Source organism: Ambystoma mexicanum, chromosome 2p, assembly GCF_040938575.1.
Source record: "Ambystoma mexicanum isolate Mex_15411 chromosome 2p, UKY_AmexF1_1, whole genome shotgun sequence".
Taxonomy (NCBI): domain Eukaryota; kingdom Metazoa; phylum Chordata; class Amphibia; order Caudata; family Ambystomatidae; genus Ambystoma; species Ambystoma mexicanum.
Window position 1 is genome coordinate 1,184,066,620 of NC_090923.1, and position 19,086 is coordinate 1,184,085,705.

At 51.2% G+C, this 19,086-nt stretch overlaps 1 protein-coding gene across 1 annotated transcript in view; it reads right to left on the reverse strand.

Moving 5' to 3' along the window:
* PNCK (pregnancy up-regulated nonubiquitous CaM kinase) overlaps nucleotides 1–19,086 on the reverse strand; it is a 474,806-nt gene that overhangs the window by 37,578 nt on the left and 418,142 nt on the right. Inside the window, exon 6 of the mRNA XM_069645371.1 lies at nucleotides 673–796. Coding sequence (XP_069501472.1) covers nucleotides 673–796 — 124 coding nt within the window. The remainder of the gene's footprint in view (nucleotides 1–672; nucleotides 797–19,086) is intronic.

Consider the following 19,086-nt stretch of genomic DNA (forward strand, 5'->3'; position numbering starts at 1 on the left):
TCTTGTGAGCCATGACTCTCCCAGACAGAACAAAAACCTGAAACAAATGCTCTACCGCAACCTTTGCATTGTTACAACCTTAAGAGGCAATTGTTTTTGTATTGCATGTATATTTACAAAAAGGGCATGTATTGGGCTTCTTTACGAATTTGGCAGTAGGGGAAGAATTGTGTTCAAATGGTGGTAGTGGAATTGTCAACAGTTCACTGCCATTTTCCCGCACCGCCAAATTCGGAGGTGCGAGGGGAGGTGGAAGCTTTACCTGCAGCAAATAGCTGGGGGTAACCCCACCATTTTACCCCCAAAAAGCATTGTATTACGGTAAATCTGCCAAAATACCCATCGTATGCCATGGACTCCAAAAATTGGGAATAACACCACTTTACTGCTACTGATAAACCCTTGGTGAATCCGCAGGGCTGAATGGCAGTAACATTAAACGAGTTTGGGGGTCATTTCAAGAATGACCCCCAAACTCATAATGAGGCCAAGAGTATTTTCATCATCATTGGGGCTAATTAGTATGTGATCCCCGAGTTATATCTGTGCCTCCACCCACGTGTAGCCCCTTACCCGTTACATTTGAGGGAGGAGATTGGTGGCCTCCCCCCTCTTTCCTCTACACAGGTGCATGTTGCACAGAAAAGAAACCTTAGCATCAGCACCACTCACCCACATAGCCAGGTGTCCCACAGGCCGTGGCCATTACACCTCCATCCTCAAACCTGGAGAGGCCGAAGTCGCTGATCATTATCTTGGAGTCCTCGAAGGGGGTGGCGTAGAGGAGGTTCTCTGGCTGGGTGGCGACAAGAAAAAGCAAGGAGAAGAGGGCATAGTTGAAATCAATATTTCTTTATGTGTAGATAGCTATTGATTTCATATAGCCCTGGTGCCACAGCCTTAACCCTGCATGCGACTGTAAAGGTTATTTACTATTAGATATCTTTAGTCACTTGAGCCCTAAATCGTACACAAAGATGTATGCAGTAGATGCATTAGCAGACTGAGCTATATTGCCGGACTATCCCTTAGTAAATCAGATTTCGGTCAGTGGGTGGTGTCCACAACAGAGGAGGCTGGTGTAAGGGTGCAAGGGACATCTGATTGCAGATGGATAGCCACTCTGGCTGGACAAAAGTGCTAACTAAGCAGAGGGCTGTTCCCATCTCATACAGACACAACTCAAGCAGGCGGTAGAGAGGGGAGAGCAGGTAGGTAATCCTCTGTATGTCTATGGAGGATGTCCCCGGGGGTGTAAGATATGTGGGGTCCATGTAACTAAAGGAGTGGTCTAACACAGTCAAGATGTCCTACCTGGCATGAAACAGAGCAACATCTATTTAGAACCATATGCTAAACACAATATAATCAGCTGTCAAAATGTTGACTACTATAAAAGTCTTCTTTGATTTCAGCTTCCTCTGCTTTACCACTTGCTCTCTATCCAGAGCTCTTGTGATCCACTACGTTTTACATTTCAGGATCTCTTTGGCAGAGAATCAGCTCATTAGAAGGAAATACATGACTCTTAGGTATGAACACATGCTAATAAATCACTCCTCTGCCAAAATGTCTATATAATCTGTTACAAATACCAAACAATGTACGCTCAGTATTATGTTTTTCCTTCAGAGTGCTACAAAGCACATAATTTAACTCCACTTGTAGCAAAGTGATTGCAAAGATCTCTGGCCCAGTTTACACATTTTGCTGGGTCTGTTCTAGATAATATTGGGACATCAAAGGATAATCTAATAAATAATCCTAGACAGATGAAGAACATATTGTTGCGAGAAGATTGGATAGAGACCATCAACAAGACGCAATCTTATATTCTTTCGAAATGTAACGAACGGACCTTTGGGTGCTTTACCACCTTATCTCCAGAGGTCTTTGGGCCTCATTACAAGTTTGCCGGTCCGGAAACAAGGGTGCCGGTAAGCTCACCGGCACCATTGTTTCCGGAAAACGAAACTATGTGTCTACCTGCCGTGGCCGCTGTGCCCGACAGGTCTTAACCTGCCGGGCGCAGCGGCCACGGTAGGCAGACCGTTCAAGGAAGCGCTGACACTGTTAACAACGGTGCCGGCGCTTCCGAGTCCCCACTGCCATAGAGTCCTTATCGGACTCTATGGGAATGGGGATTTACATTTTATTGGTGCCTGATTTCCCGGGCCGTCGGACTTGGAATCTCCCGATGGCAACGGGAAGTCAGGTGTCTGTAAAATGTTACGAGTCCGGCGGCAACCGACCGGTAGCACTGGCAGGGTTACTGTCTGTTAAGGATTTCAATCGGGCGACACACACCTTGGTCTCAGCCTAGTATGCAGCGCACAACTGAAATGCTTATTTTTTTATATTAAATTCAATATTGAGATGGTACACTACTCATATCACACCCCCTTTTCAAATACCCCGGGTCACAACATGAACCAGGCTGGTTGGTAAAATACAATATTTATTTATTTATTTTAAAATTCAAAAGAAATCATACAATTTTTAATATAGGGCAGCAAACACCAATGGGGTGATAATAACAATAGGAATGTAAGCAATGCACTTAGTTTAACCTTCTATTGACACATATACAAAACGCCAGGGAATAAAAGCACTTTTTGATTTTAGGAAAGATAGCACTCAAGTTAGGATTTCCCCCTACAATGTTCCCTCAACCCACAAATAATCAATTCTGAATGGATATGAAGAAACAACAGGTAATCAGGAACAAGAAGCTGAAAACGGAATTCAAATTCGACCTTCCCTGCTCAAATAAGAGTGAAATACGGATTTGAAACCCTTACAATGTTAAAAATGACACTCGGAAATGGCTGAATGAAATAATGAACGTGTGAAAACCTTGAAGCAGATACAATTCTTCACTAAAGCAACAATGTAAAGGTACAAACAATCACAAGCAACGGATTAGCAAGAGCATACATTTCAAAAAATGAATGGAAGATTTCAAACAGTTTACAATCAAAATGACTCGTTGGAAACTTTACTAAAACGGTTTCTCTGAAAAACGGGTGAAATATTGTAAATCTCAATGCGGTTTTTGTGTTGGGGTAGTTATAGATCACAGGTACACTATGGAAGTAAAACGTAAATCTCTAGCTGGTAAATTGAATGAGTAATGCCAGATCTAAGAAGGTGCACTTTGAGTAAATGAAGGCGCAAAAAAGGAAAGAAAATCAGTTGGGGCACGAATAGTTTTACTCCACACTAGAGTATTCAGGCTAAGTCACCAAAGAGGGACACAGTAGAGTCCGGGTTGATTCGCGATTTCAACCCTGCCACCCCAGCATCCAACCCCAACGGAACCAGTCCGATCACTCGAAATAGGACTAATGGCTTAGGACTACAGAAGACAAAATTACTAAAGAGATGGCTCTAGCACTAGAAATCAATGGCAGGGTTGCAAGAATGATTCGGACAGTTTGAACAAGTTATCAGGATAAGGATAGGATGACTTAGCGAGTGCTATAAGGACAAATACAAGATAGGCTATTGGTTAGATGGGTTTCTATTGGTACAGTCCACTTTAGATTAGGATTTTTGGACCGTCAGCGTTCTGGTCACCACACGGATCTGGTCTAACAAAGGACAGCCGGACAAAATCAGCGGGAAAGGATCAGTTGGGCAGGGACTGGATACCAAATGATAGTTCTGGTCATGGGATGTCACAGGTACCTCTCAATGCAGTTATTGGGCAGCAATTGGTGGCCCTCAAGCCAGGCTGGTCTCAGGAGGCTTCTCACAAAAATACCACTGCTTCTCCCTTTGGGTATTGGGATTTTAGAATTGAGGCCTTGCTGGAAGGGTCAGCAATGCTTGGCCTGGTAGTTGGATCTGGAATCTGGATCAGTGCAAGAGGAAGGAAACAGGAACAGGATGCTGCATAGGACATCCGGAAGATTATGGCCCTGATTCATGGATTATTTGCGCCAAAAAAAACAGGATTTGTGCGCCATTCTGCCCGCAAATCCCTGTTTTTTTCAGCGCAAATAATCCATGAATCAGGGTTAGTGTGTTTGGAGTCCTGTCAGGGGCCCTTTATATAGAGCATAGTGACATCATTGACTATATTGCTGGGCCGGTTCAGCTAAGCACGCCTGTAAACAACTGGATTGGACAATCAATGTTGGTTGCCTCCCCTGGGTTGTACCCAGTTTATGAGGTTGTATTTTATGATGGAAAAGACTTCCCACAGACCTTTTTGCCAAAAAACTGTCATATCAGTATTTACACTTTTATACAATGGTGGCACATTAATAAATTGCATAATCAGGTCACATATTTTATGTAAAGGACAGCCGTCCAATCCTGCAATCCGTAAGACATTATTTTGGACATTTACTACTTTTTGATAATTTTAAGCATGAAAAGTTTGGCCTACAATTCCTTAACTTTATACATATGTTGGGTTTATCATAAGGTATGTAAGTATAAAAATGTACATTTGGGACATGTATACTTTTCTGGTAATCTGCAATATTTCGTTACTTCTGTTCTCTATGCAGCAATGAAACCTATGATGTCTTAAAAGAAAGGCCATAAAATTAATTCTAAACAGTGAAATATTTACATTTTCCAAAGTCCTGCTCCAGAGATAAAAGTCTTTAAAGTTTATTTCTGAAATAGTCTTTAGAAGCAAATGGCAGTCCTTCGTCTTGCTCTGTACCATTTCAGCTGTCCCCAACTGTCATTTCCTTCAAAGCAAGGTGGGGGTTTCTAAGCTTAATTGAAGCTTCTATTGCCCCTTCACTTGACAGGTTAGTGTCCCAGGACTTCTATTGTCCCAGCCTGGAGCACAGACGAATGTCTGACAAGCGTATGAACTTTCTTTGTCCTGGCACATTCAAGGTTTTTCAAGCTGGCAATTGTCACTTTCATGTCCTGGAAGTTTATGGTGTGCCTCCTTTCCTAGGGGTAAGTTTCAGAGCTGGCACTTGAATAACAGTTTTTTTTTTACCTTGCAAACTCAGCCCATGTGTCTTAATCTTTATTTTCTTATTTTGAGTCTTGAATCAAAACAAACCTGTGGAATAAAAATAGCCTATGTGTGTATTATCACCAGCCACAAAACCCTGCACATTGCTAGGTAATGGCAGGCTTTCCTTCAACAGTTTACTTTTTAAATAGGCCATTTTTTTTCTTCAGTCATCAAAGCCCATTGTTAAACGTGTTGAAAACTGCTAGCATTTCTTTCTTTAAATTCGGTTTGGCAGCTCCCTCAGATGCCCACACTGTCTTTGCAGCTATAGCCATTTCCTTGAATGCAGAGTTTTATCTGAAGCATAGATACATTGACACTGACATGGCTCAGAGAGTTTAAGGGGCCGATTCATGGAACAAACGTGCGCCGAAAATCTTCGCGCAAGCAGGCGCAAGCAGGCGCAAGCGGAAAAAAAGAGGCGCACGCGCGCGATTCATGGAAGTCCCTGCGCGTGTCTTCCTCGGGATGTGCGCCAAACCCGTGCATGGCGCACACGTCACTGCAACATCCCGAAAGACGTGCGCGACGCGCACAGTGAAAGCGCACAACATCTGCGCATACACTAGAAAGTGGGCGGAACACGGGGCGTAACGCGCGGAATGGGGAACAACTTGCGAAAACAAGGGCGTAACTGGGGATGTACCGCAGGGAAGCAGAGGGAACGCCCACACGCACCCGAACCACACGTATTCATGGAACCGAATAGGGCAAAGCCACGCACAGCGAAAGACACGCACAAGCCGATACACGTCCGCCACACGAAGGCAGGCGGTAGCGTCCCTGCGCATTACAAAAGTGGCAACATACAGCAATTGTGCGAGCGGGGCACGTGTATTTCGGGGGTTCGCGTGAACTAACTCACGCGATCGGGCCTGGGGGAGCGGGCTACGTGTATTTCAGGGGTTCGCGTGAACTTTTTCACGCGATCGGGCCTGGGGAGCGGGCTACGTGTATTTCAGGGGTCCGCGTGAACTTTCTCACGCGATCGGGCCTGGGGGAGCGGGCTATGTGTATTTCAGGGGTTTGCGTGAACTTTCTCACGCGATCGGGCCTGGGGGAGCGGGCTACGTGTATTTCAGGGGTCCGCGTGAACTTCCTCACGCGATCGGGCCTGGGGGAGCGGGCTACGTGTATTTCAGGGGTCCGCGTGAACTTTTTCACTCGATCGGGCCTGGGGGAGCGGGCTACGCGTATTTCGGGTGCGCGCGGGAAGTGACACACGCGATTGAGCGGGGTACGTGTATTACGGGGTTGCGCGGGAAGTTACACACGCAATTCCATCAGGGTACGTGAATTACAGGTGTGCGCAATATCAACAGGGTACGTGTATTACAGGGGTGCGCGGGGAGCAGCACACTTGAATTGCACGTGTGGGTCCTCCCAGGTGTTCCCTCTACACCCTCCACGGCCCCTGCAGGTGGCTCACACCACAGGGGCCTACCCAGCACATGTCATGCAGGCACCCCACCCACCATGCCCATGCCCACCAGCCAACCCACATGTCAACTTGCACTACTCCCCCCCAATGCATGTCCCCCTGCACCCCCAGCCACCAGGGGCAGCCTCCACCAGGCCCCCACCCATGTCTCACACCACCCCCACCCCCAAGTCACCAGGGGCACCTGCCAGCAGGCCCCCACCCATGTCCAACTCATGTTCCCCCCCCAGCACTGTGGGGCACCTGCCAGCAGGCCCCCACCCATGTCCAACTCATGTCTCCCACCACCCCCACCCCCCAGCCACCAGGGGCAGCATCCACCAGGCCCACACCCATGCCTCACACCACCCCCACCCCCAGCAGTGCAGGGGCAGCCTCCACCAGGCCCCCACCCATGTCTCCCACCACCCCCACCCCCCAGCCACCATGGCCAGCCCCCACCAGGCCCCCACTCATGTCCCCTATCACCCCCACCCCCCAGCCACCATGGGCAGCCTCCACCAGGTCCTCACAATCCCCAACACACATGTCATTACAACTCGCACACATGAGCCATACCACAGCCATATCGCAACTGCCACCACCATCCATACACATACAACAGCATGAGCAGCCAAAGGGGAGCCAGACATCACATGCAACACAGGAAGTGCACCACACATGTACACACACCACCACACTTGCATGCATGTGTACACCCCTGCCAAGTGTCGCACTGTTCAGACGGCCATCCATGTCACATCTGCCAATCAGGCTTCCACATACCGCTGTCACATGCATCCATGTGGCATCACTGTTGCACCCTTGTCAAATACACACACATGCACATGTACACAGTGCTGATACATGCAGCCAAAAACAACATACATGCGTGACATCACGGACATGTCTACTCACATACACATTCATCCAAACATGTGTGCCCACACAACTGCATTTGGCATGCAAGCCTACACACACAAGCACCATCCATGTCTCACACATCACAGCCCTCGCATGTGTCAGCCCCACGGCCCTGTACACCCCCACCCATACTCGACCCCATACAAACAGATGTGCAACCTGCACACTACCGAATAATCACCACACGCACTGCTCACAATCAGGATGCATGTACACTCACCGCTCGACTCCAGATGGGTCTGCTTCTCTAGGACCTGGACGTGGAGCGCTGGGGATATGCGTTCCAGGACCCTCATCTGTTCTTCCGACAAGTGGCCCCGGCGCCCCTTGGCATCCGCTGCCTTCAAGAGGCGCCGGCCCTTGTTCAGAGTCCTGGACCTGAAGTCCTCCCAGCGCTTCCTGACATGTTGGAAGTCGCGGACTGCCACCCCCTCCGCGTTGATGGCAGTCACGATGTCAGTCCAGATCCGAGTCTGTCCTTCCTTGTCGGCGTGGGAACTTCCGAAGAGGGCATCATACTGGCCCAGGACTTGCTCCACCAGGACACCAACTTCGGTGGCACTGAAGCTGGTGCCCCTCTGCCTGTCAGGCCGGGGGTTGGCAGTGGTCACATATGGTGTTTGCCCCGACATGACAACCCCAGAGGCAGGAGTGGGTGGGCAACTGGGTCCTGGGGCTGGGCTGTGGAGCGATGGAATCCCAGTCGGGAGTCTTCGGTTCCAGCAGGGGTGGTCACAGCAACAGCCCCCCTGGCTGATGTGCAGGCAGCAAATGGCAGTGCACGTGGGCAGCAGGCAGTCAGGCAGCAGCAGATGGCAGGTGGGAGCGTGCTCGGGGCCCTGGGGGGCAGTAGTTCGGCCTTCTGGGTAGGAGCATGGTCTTCCGTGTGCATACGCGTGGCCAGCTTGATACGGAGTGATTTGGCACGTGAAAAATCTGCACGTCAGCGTGTAATACGACGAAAGGGCCATGCGCGTAAGCGCGCGTGGAAACTGCACGTCTGCGTGTAATACGAGGAAAGGGCCATGCGCGTAAGCGCGCGCATGGAAACTGCACGTCCGCGTGTAATACGAGGAAAGGGCCTATGCGCGTAAGTGACGTGACGCGCGCGTGCGTTTCCCTCAGCACGGGATAAAGGTGAGCGGGCCCAGCAGTTCGCTGTACGTGCCTTTCGTGGAGACCGACGTGTGTTGCTGCTTCCTGTTGTTTCGCGCGCCATCACAACTTCACAGCTCTCAAGGACGTATCTCTTCTTTTGGCGGGGGTATTGGCTACGCGTGTTTTTCTGCATTGCGCTAGTCAGACGGTGAGTCACACACGCTCTTTTTCCCACTGCGGGTGCCCCTGTGTATCGCACCCATTTTTGATGTCATAGTAGCCTGCGTGTCCCACGCGTACGCGTTATTCGTGTTACTGGGTGCCACCGCGTACTGCGGGAGGTTCAATCCACGCACGTAGGCTGCAGGGTTGCGTGCACGGTTTTACTGCAGTTTTGGGGTGCCTGAGCGTTGCGTGACCCGTCACCACATCACCGGGGTCACATACAGCCTTGCAGGTGCAGGGGGGCTGTTAACATCTTGCTTCCCACCCCCTTCACCCCAATTGCCCAGGTCAATTGTGGTGTACACCTCCCATTGGCACCACTCCATCTGTGCCAGCACTACTACATCTGTGCCATGGTTGGGAGGCCACCAAAGGTGAGGGGCGCCTCAGCTGGGCGTACTCCTCGTGGCGGGCGTGGTCGGGGACGTGGCCGTGGTGACCAGGGAGTAGGGGGACTCCAGGGTGTCCAGGGCAGCCACAGAGGGGGAAGAGGCAGGGGTGCGCCACTTGAGCACAATGTTGTGCCATGTGTCGGTGCAGCCATGCCACCACCCCCTGTGGTTCCGGGGGATGCAGCTCCTGCATCTGGCACTGGCACCCATATGACCCGGCAGTCCGTTCCATCGACTGCCACGGGCCCAAGGGTGGTGGTAGCTGCAGGTGCAGCTGTGGACACCGCCACCCAGGCTCAGGGTCTGCCAGCGCAGGCTGCGTTGGCACTTGAAGAGCCCTTGGTAGATCTCCAACAGGCCAGGGGGGAAACCATAGGGGCACGCTGGGCTGCTCAGACCAAGACACGTGTCCCTGGGGCAGTCATGTCATCTGCTGCCCCGAACAGCCGGGTGTTGGCAAGTGCAGGGGCAGATGCACCCAACAGCACCCCGGTTGTGAGTCTGCCAACCAGGACCGTTGCGGCCAAACACCCTGCCACAGCTGATGCTGCTGCGCAGGGTCCATAAGTGGGCACCCAGCTGCCACTGACACAAGTCAGGCCTCTGGTCATCCCTCCACCTGCCACTCCCTTGGCTCAATCCACCGAACCCACTGGCCATGCTGGTCAGGGCGGCATTAGCCAGCCAGGGTCTGCGCCACAGTCCAAGAGGAGGAAGGTTGCACCTGCAGCACAGGCTGGGACCCCACACACAGCCACGACCTCCTGCACGTCGAGGAAGAAGCCTTTCTGTAAGCAGGAACTGGACTTCCTCGTGGACTACGTGCGGGGACACAGCCGTGACATGCTAGTGGGTGCCAATAGTCAGACCATGGCTGCCCAACGTGACACCCACTGGAAGCATGTTGCGGAACATGTCAGTTCATTCGGCCATGAGGTGCACACGGCGCAGGAGTGCAAAAAGCGTTTGAATGACATCAAGCGCAGCACTAAGGCCAAGCGTGCCTCAAATTACAACTTGACTCTGGTGACTGGCGGTGGGCCTGCACCAGAGGAGGAAGAACTCACTCCGCATGAGGCTCTCGTTGCGGAGTTCATACCACCTGAATTGGTCGAAGGAGTGGGAGAGAAGCTGGACTTTGATGCCCAGTCCAGTGAGTGTTGATGCGTGTTTGTTGAGGACGCGTGTGTTTCACTTGTGGGATGTGTTGTGCATGATTGCTGCTACATGTGACGTGTACATGGTTCTGATGTGTAAGTAATGCAATGCTACCGTCATGCATGTCTCCTCTGCCTGCATGCGGGACTCCATGTAGGCATGCTCCCTTGCCCCTCCTCCGCCACTCTGCACCCCAGTTCCACCTTTGCACTGGTCTGCTCCAATCTTGCCAATGTGTAGTTCCTTGTCCATGTGTCCTGTGTAGATGCTAACTTCCAGCGTAGAATCTGCCAGACATATGCCATGTCGTACAGCATTAGTACTCCATGCAGGCTATCTCACTTGTACTGTGCATGGGTCAGATGTCCCGCAGGGACATGAGTGCCCATTAATGCTCCATGTGCATTGCACGCATGCCCCTATGTGTCCTTGACTGGATGATCACTGTAATATCAGTCCTTGGTTACATACATTGCCTGCCATCTCATCAGCCTTCCCATGTCAACTGTGCCTCAGTCCTGCGTTGCACACATGTTTAGGCTCTGACAATCTGTGTGGCTCACAGGCCTCAGCCTGTTCAATGGCCAATGACTCTGTCCAACTCTTGTTGTGTCTTCTTCACACGTGGGTGGCCTCTGGAGTTTCCATCATGTGTCCTGCCCACTGTCCCAGCACCATTTGCAGTGTTGTCATTTGAATCACATGAAGCTGTTGATGCCAGTCAACACTGCCTGTCAATACACAGGTGTATGGTCAGCCTTTTGATACCATGATAGGCATCCCTGCTTTGGTACTGGGGTGGAGGGGTGCTTGGCTTCTGGACATGGTACACATTGAATGCACAATGCACGTGATGTCTGATTTTGACATTGCACTGCCTTCACATTTCCTGGCACACACCATGTAGTGCTTGTACATGTAGGTAGTGAGTGGCGTACACATTTTCTGCACTGCATAGACCCACTTCCATGGAAACTGCCACCTTTCAACAGGTCTGATCACAGAAGCTATTCAAAGTAGACCCAGCATGCATGCCAGGTCATATGTTGTGTGTCACATGTCTGCCTGATGCCTTTGCTGTCGGTGTGTGTGTGTGTCGTGTGCTTCTGACATGTGTATTGACCTTTTCCTCTCTATTTTTCAGGTGATGACGCAATGGAGGCAGAGGATGGTGTTGTCATGCCAGACACAGGGTTGGTAACGCCACATCAACCCGGCACTAGTGGGGGTCGTGGGGTGGTAGGCCACGAAAACCCCCAAGTGCTGCAGTCCATCTTGTCTCTGGCTGCCTATGAGTCCAGCCTTGATGACGACTCTGACGTCCATGTTGAGTTGGATGAGCATCAAGTCCATGTGTCAGGGGTGAGTGATTCTGATGTGGACACTCCTCTGTCTGCGACACCTGCACTGTGGGATCAGACAGTCTTGGTTCCTCCGCCCGTGGTGGATCGGGACGCAGGGTCACCCTCCACACCAGTCACTGATGTGCCTGGGACATCACGTCGACGGGGGCATGTAGTCGTGCAGCCGCAGGCGGTGCCAACACAGCGAGGACACCCGGTCCTTGGGTCCCGCAGGGGTCAAGCCCGGCAACGCGGTCGCCGCGCGCAACCGCTGTATACTGAGTGGGAGCAAGACATGACTGCCAATTCCGAACGGCAGGGGGCAGCAATGGAGAACATCGCTGAGAGCATGGAGCGTGTGGCCCGATCTGTGCTCCCCCCTGCTAGGCAGGTGCTTCTCCAGCAGCAGGCGGCACGGTCCACGGCCCGCTCGCTCAGGCTGGGCATGGCGGCCTCAGACAGGGCACGCCAGGCTGAAATGTCGTCTCTGCGTCAAGCAATTGCTGCTCACGCAGAGGCGCACATGGATGCCTTGAGGGAGGAGTATGCTTCCCTCAGATCCACTCTGGGTGTCCTCATGATGTCCCAGAGGCAGCGGGCAGAGGAGAGGTTTGCACAGCTTGAGTGTACCATCTCGGCTGAGCTACAGGCTTGCCGGGAGGTGCAGCGGTTGTCCAGCCAGGCCTTGCAAGAGGAACTCCGTGTTACACGTGCTACCTTGCAAGAGGAAGCACGTGTATCACGGGAGGTTCTGCATGCAGACCTATGTCACATCGCCACACAGAACCAGGCTCACCCGTCCGGCAGACTCGCTGCCGACGAGGGGCAAGCTGCGGCTAGGCGTGGCCAGGCTACTGTGCCACGTCCTCCTTTCCAGGATGAGCCAGACTCGGACGACCATCTATCTCCCACATAGGTCGTGCTGTGCAGGCGTTGAGCCCATGGAGGTTTTTTTTTTGGCTCAGCATCATCGCATGTGGATGTTGAGCAGCACCCTGTACCTCCCCCCTCCTGTTAAGACGGATTTCTGAACTCTGTCCTGGTGGCGCAGAAGTTCAGAAGGCCAACCTAATTACTTGGAACAGGGTAACCTCTGGACAAGCCAGACCAATCAAGGTAGCGATCGCGGCGGTCAAGACTAGGTCTCAAGAGGGGTGAGGGTGACTGAAAGCCCGCAATGAGCACACAAAGCAAGAGCGCTTACAAACTACTCCAAACAGTTGTTATATCAAAAATATATACACATTTATTTTAAGGCCTTTAAAACAATGACCGTAGCGAGAAAATCACAATATCACAATATTAAACCAACACATACCATATCAACACAATATATATACAAATACAACAGTCGCTAGCGTTATAAGCACGAAATGTGTAGTCCACCTGCAAGGGAAGGAAAACAGGCAGTGCGATAACGCTTTAGACTCAGTTCGCCTTCAGAGGCACCTAACTAGATGGAAGTCCGAGCCCTGCGAAGAGTGGAGCCTTGTGCTCAAAGTACCTGCCACGCCGGTGCCAACGGGCAAAAGGGGAAGCTCTTCGGAGGAAGTCAGGCAGTTCGGGTTAGTGCCCAGCAGAAGGAGAACAGGTTCCGCAACTCAAGCGCAGCCTCCACAGCGAGCAGAAGCAGAGCGCGAGTACGGACAAAAGGGTGCTGTTTTTACACAGCGGGGAAAAGCAATGGGCTACTGCAGGAGGGCGACCAGATCCTAGCTAAACTACTCACCGGTCCCCGAAGCAAGCAGACCCAGGCTTCTCCACGTTAGTTTTAGCAGCTGGCAGGTTCAGAAGAGCAGGGAACGCCTCGTAGTCGTGTAGAGCAAAAAGACGTCCCAATCGACGAAACCAGCACAGTTTGTTGCCGCAGCAGGACAACGGAGCGGCCGTGTGTATCCGAGCCAAATGTACACTCCTCCCTTCAGACTTGGGAACGCCAAGTGTACGAAGCGTGGGAGAGTGACCAGGACTCGAAGTACAACACAACCTGGCGGCGGTTACAGAGCAGGACTCCCTTGTAAGCTGGTCAGTCAACTGGATGGCCCAGAGACACTTCCGAAGTGATGAAGTCGCCGGGAATAGCTGTTCCTGCTATTCCAAAGGTCGAAGCACCAGTACAGGCCTTCTGGTTCGATCAAAGGAGGAAAGGGTTTCACAGGACGACAGCAGTGCAAAGGAGGATTCCTTCAGCGGGTCACCAGCGATTCCTCGGTCCAGCCTCGTGGTTGCAGGATACTTGGCTCCTGTATTCCTTCGTTCGTGAGAACTCAGGAGATCGACATGGTAGTGGTGTTTCCAGCCCCCTCTTATCCACGGTTCCCTTCGCGCCAAAACGGAGGGGAGCCAATGGGAGATCCGCTCATCAACACACATACCATACGTGGACCAATCACGGACCACGGTGGTCCCAGGCATTCACACTACCCTAGACTCTCTGGCACCCAGGATGTGTATTGGGACCAGACATCCCAGCCCACACCCTGGAGGCACACAAACGACATGTAGAAGCCCGCGAAAGCAACCACGTTTCGCGGGAAAGTACATGCCCAAATAAGGAAGGCCCCGGGTCTCTCGACCTGGGGAAGGTGAAGGGAGCAAGACGGTCAGTGGACAAGACAAAGGAGCCTCGTGGTCTGGCCATTTTGGGAGCCAGGCCACCATTTTGGGTTCAGTGCGAAAAACGTGCTCAGAACGCCAAAAGGAGCTCAAAATAAACAAAACGATCGCTGCCACCATTCGAGTCCCTGAATGACTTGCACCGATCAAATACCATCCTAAAAGAGTATCTAGGGCCTGTAGAAGGCTAGAGACCCAAGAGAGCTGTAACTTAGCTTACAGTGCCCTCTTGTGTCATGTTGCACGAAAGCCGCAACACGATAAAAGAAACTACGGGAAACAGCGTTCCCCGGTACTGACTGTCTTAAGGGCATGTCAGTTTCCCTGTAAGAAGGAGCTAAAGCCCAGAGGAGTGCAGCAGAAGGCTGCACTTCTCTGGCAAAGTCAAGAACAAGGTGCAAAACAACAGCAAAAAGTTTAGGGGTTGCCACATGGAAGGAAAATTACCTACAATTACGAAATCTTTCCTAACACCTCCCCTCCCCCCGGGTCGTATGTGGCCATTTTTGATTTTTCCTCTAGTTTAGTTAGTTAAGTTTCTGTTTGATAGTTAGTTTAAATAGGTAATGTAGGTTTTCCATAGTTAGTGTAATTAGTTAATAGTTGATTTAGTTTAAAATTGCTAGTCTATTGTGCTTTCATGTGACGGTGTGGTGCTTTGTGGCTTTTGAAGGCATCCACTGTCTGTTCCAGCTGGGCCCTTCATGGTTGTCTTGTGTATGTGTTTGCTGCTTGGGTTCCTTGACTCACATATGCCACTCCTGCATCCCTTATCCATGGGCTCGCAAGGATGGTTCGGTGTTACAGCATTTTACACAAGGGCATTGGACTGTCATGTCTGTGGCATGTCTGGTGCTGTGTGACTTGTGTTGACACCCCTAGTGGGGATGATTTAGGTGTCATTGTCCACTGTTCAGCTTTTGCTAGATGGGGTGTATCATGATTAATGTGGACATTGATTGCTATGCATTGTGTAGTATGTTTCATTTCTTTCCTGTACATGTGCTTGTTGCAATTCATGCTGTAGATAGTGTTCCACACTTTGTAGGTGAAAGACGGACTGATGGTGTGATTTGTGATGTGACTCTCCGACATGGTCAAGTAATGAGATGCCTGATGAGACACACACAGATGACTTTGAAGCATTAATCATGTGTTACATGCCCTTTCTGCAGGTGGATGAGCCTCCAGAGCACCTTTGCCAGCAGACATGTCCCATTGGACGACGGAATTCTGGACCCGTTTGTTGGTGCCCACATGCACATGTGTGCAGAAGCAGAGGCACAGTGATTGCAGACCCACATCCTAGTACTGCTGACATGTTCCAAGGAACTCCAGGCAAGGTGAGCATCACAGGGGGGCCACGACACAGCAAAGCTTGCACCAGGCGAGTTGCACATGCAGGCTTAGTCACAGCACTGAGGGTGAGCTTAGACGAATATTGGTGTTGAAGCACACAATGCAGCTCAGATGTGTTTGTGGACTGATGGCTGCTGATAGTAGGGTTGTCTGGGACACATGCAGGGGCAGTGGCACATACCCTCCGGTACACCAAGGTCCATTGAGGCACTTGTATCAACCATGTAGCCTTCCGACACATGGAAAGGGGCAGCTCACAGGGACATGCAGCAAGGGACATACTTGGGTGCAGTGAATGTCTTTTCCACGTACTTCATGATAAATGCACTGCCAACTTTGTTTCGGTCATGGTGGTACACAACTTGCTCTGTAGTCATGGCTTGCAATATGGGTCTGTCTGCTTACCCAGGGAACATTGCATGTTGTGTGAATTGTGACACATTGGTGTCCCATTTGCCACGCACCCAGCAGCGGCTGCCTTACTGCATTGACTGTGTATGAGCCGTCACAGGGGTGATGTTATATATGGGTACGAAGCATCAACCACAGATTGTCTGTTTGTAGAGTAGTCTGTTGCTATGGGGCATGTTTGGTGTTGTGTTTGTGTGCAATTGGCACGTACAGGTTGTTGACTGTGTCTCTCTTTGCAGCATTTCAGTGCTCCTGTAACCGGACCTGAGAGTGCGCATGCAGGAGGCCAGCACTCAAAACCAGAGCTAAGTGTCTTGTTGTTTTTCTTACAAACTGCTCTGCATAGGCTTGCTGGGGAGTGTACTGATGCATGGATGTATGTGTGGTTCAATTTGGTATGTTATTTTCTCCCTAATCACCCGTGATCCTATGCAATTTTGAAACCTGTACCCTCTACCCGGTGTTCCTGCTTCCCGTGCCTATCCAAGCAACGTTCCCTGACCCTCTATCCCCACTGGGGTTGCGGATGCCTCTGTAAGCCCCGAACTTGCAGGCGCCAAAACCCTAGAGGGGGTGGTTGGTTCGTACCACTCCTGAGCCTGGACTACAGAAGGCCATGACGATGATGTCCAAGTCTGTTTGGATTGTGTATGTGTTCATGCAGGTTGTACATTTTCGTGCATTCCCTAGTTTCATGTATCATTCCACCTCCCCTCTCCTGCCGCTCATTCCAGTCATCCAGTGTGTCAACACCTGTCCCGACTGCATATCCCTGAACCTCCTTCCCCACCAGGGTCTCAGGGGCCTGTGTGAGTTTGACCTTGCAGGCACCCGGGACATGGTGGGGGTGGTTGTTTCGTGGCACTCCCGCGCCTGTACAGGGGACCTCTGACAGTACACATCCATTCATGGTGCATCATCCTATGTCATGTACCACACATGTCTCACATCCTGTCGTGACATTGTTTTGCTGTGCTACCTTGGTTGTTGCATCATTGTGGTAGTACTTGGCCTTTGTGAGGTACTGCTACGTCAAGTCATCTACTGGAGGGTGTTTGGGTTCGTTTTTATGCCTTGGATTTTGTGTTTCGGAAATGAGTGTGTATTCTGAGGGTTCAGGCATCTTTTTACACACAAGGTGGGAGATGGTGACGAAGGGTTAAGGTGATCCTGTGGCCAGGTGGAATTGAGGTTTGGGGGCTCCATGACCCAGGTGCAGTTGTTCAGTGGGTCATGGTCATTTGTGAGGGAGGGAGGGGGGGTTGTTGTTGATTGTTGCCTTGACCTGCAGTGTGATGGGGACTCTGACATTGTAATGGTGGTATCCCATGTACATGTTGTGTTCTGCTGATCAATGCCTGTTCATGTGTTATGTTTTCCTTTCAGGTGTGAGGGGATAGTTGTGGTTTGACATGCTTGGGTGTACACATGGTGGATGTTCACATGTGATGTGTAGGGAACACTGATGGTCACTTGAGTGCACATGCATATGTGGAGTGCATGTCCTTGCAGAACCACACACTTGCACTCTGATGCATTACATGTACTCCCACCCTTGCATATACACGTGTACACTGTTTGCCTTCTGGTGCCCACTGTGTCCCGGCAGCACATGTTCTGTGAACGCTCATGGATCCAGTACATGCCTGATTTGATGTTTGACGTGGTCTGTCACTTAGATCTGATGCTCAGGGTGTGCATCACACACATTGGCTGTTCACTGTGCTGTGCGCTGAGCAGTGTGATGCAGGAGTAGGACACTGCACACATGAGCTGCAGTGTTGATTTTGCAATGCATGATGTGCATGTAGACAGGCATTCATTGTGATGTTACGTCTACGACTGTTGTAATGCATTTGGAAATGACTTATTTTGGGTGGGAGGTTGTTGGTCTGTCATTACATCTGATTCCGGGTCAGGCAGCAGTGTCCGATGCCACTGTGCATTTAGGACATGGCAATGTGTACCTTATCGTTACTGCATTGGTGTATGGGTATTGCGTGCCATGACATGTTGATGTTTGGGAGGGTTTGTGTGATATGACAGTGATGGCCATGGCCTGGTTTGCAGGTGTGTGTGATGCACACCTTGCATGTCCGTGTCATCCGCTTCTCAGAGCAACTAGCTGGGGGTAGATTTCTCTCCGCAGCAGGGCCCTCCCCCTGGAACAGACTTCCGGCCTGACTTGAACTTGAGGGGAATCATCTCCAGTTCTGGAAGCACCTCAAGTCCTTCCTCTTTGCTTCTGCTTACTGTCTGCCTCTCCCTTGCAGAATTCTCCACTGGAACTGCACAGGAGCTGCAACTGGGCCACTCTCACAGACCTTGGTCCCTGGCCCAGCCACTCTCCACTTGCACTGCCTCCCTGGCAACCCCTGCACTGCAGTACTGTCTCTCTATCCCTACAGCCCTCCCTTCCCAGCACTTGTCTGCACTCACCTTTGTAGTTGCCACCAGGTGACCTATGTATAATTTTTTCGGGCTACTTCCCCTGTACTGGACTCCCCCCCACCCTTCCCCTTGCACTTTTGCCATTCCCCCTACCCCTGCACTTGCACGATCCCAATGACACCTGGCCTAGTAGTACCGTTCTCTGTGTTCCCTTGTTTCCCCCTCCCTGCCTCATTGCGCCTTGGAATACTTGTGTATGGCCCATATCATGTCATATGTCATATGTGTGCCTTTTGGTCACACAGGATAGCTTGTGTTTAAGTAGCTAGGGATGCAGACGATGTGGCACTTCCATGGCAACTATCTCAGGGTGGTAAGGTTGTGACAGTTGACTGTCTCTTTGTCATCATCGATTGTCACCTGATATGTGCCAGGCCTGTGTGCACTCCGCAGGGGTGGGATTTTAGGTGAAAAATGTGGCCACAAGCTGGGTCCGGGCTTCCTCGCCACGTGCCCTGTCCCCTCCCATGGGCAGCGCCTGTGGTTGGGGATGTGGGGGCACCACCATGTCCACCGGGACGCCCTGCCGTGTTGCAACATTGTGCAGGACACATGCTGCCACAATGATCCTGCACACTACTGGTGGTGCATAGAGTAGTTGCCCACCAGAGCGGTCAAGGGAGCGGAAACGTGACTTGAGCACTCCGAATGTGCGCTCCACTATGCCCCTGGTTGCAATATGGGCGGCGTTGTATC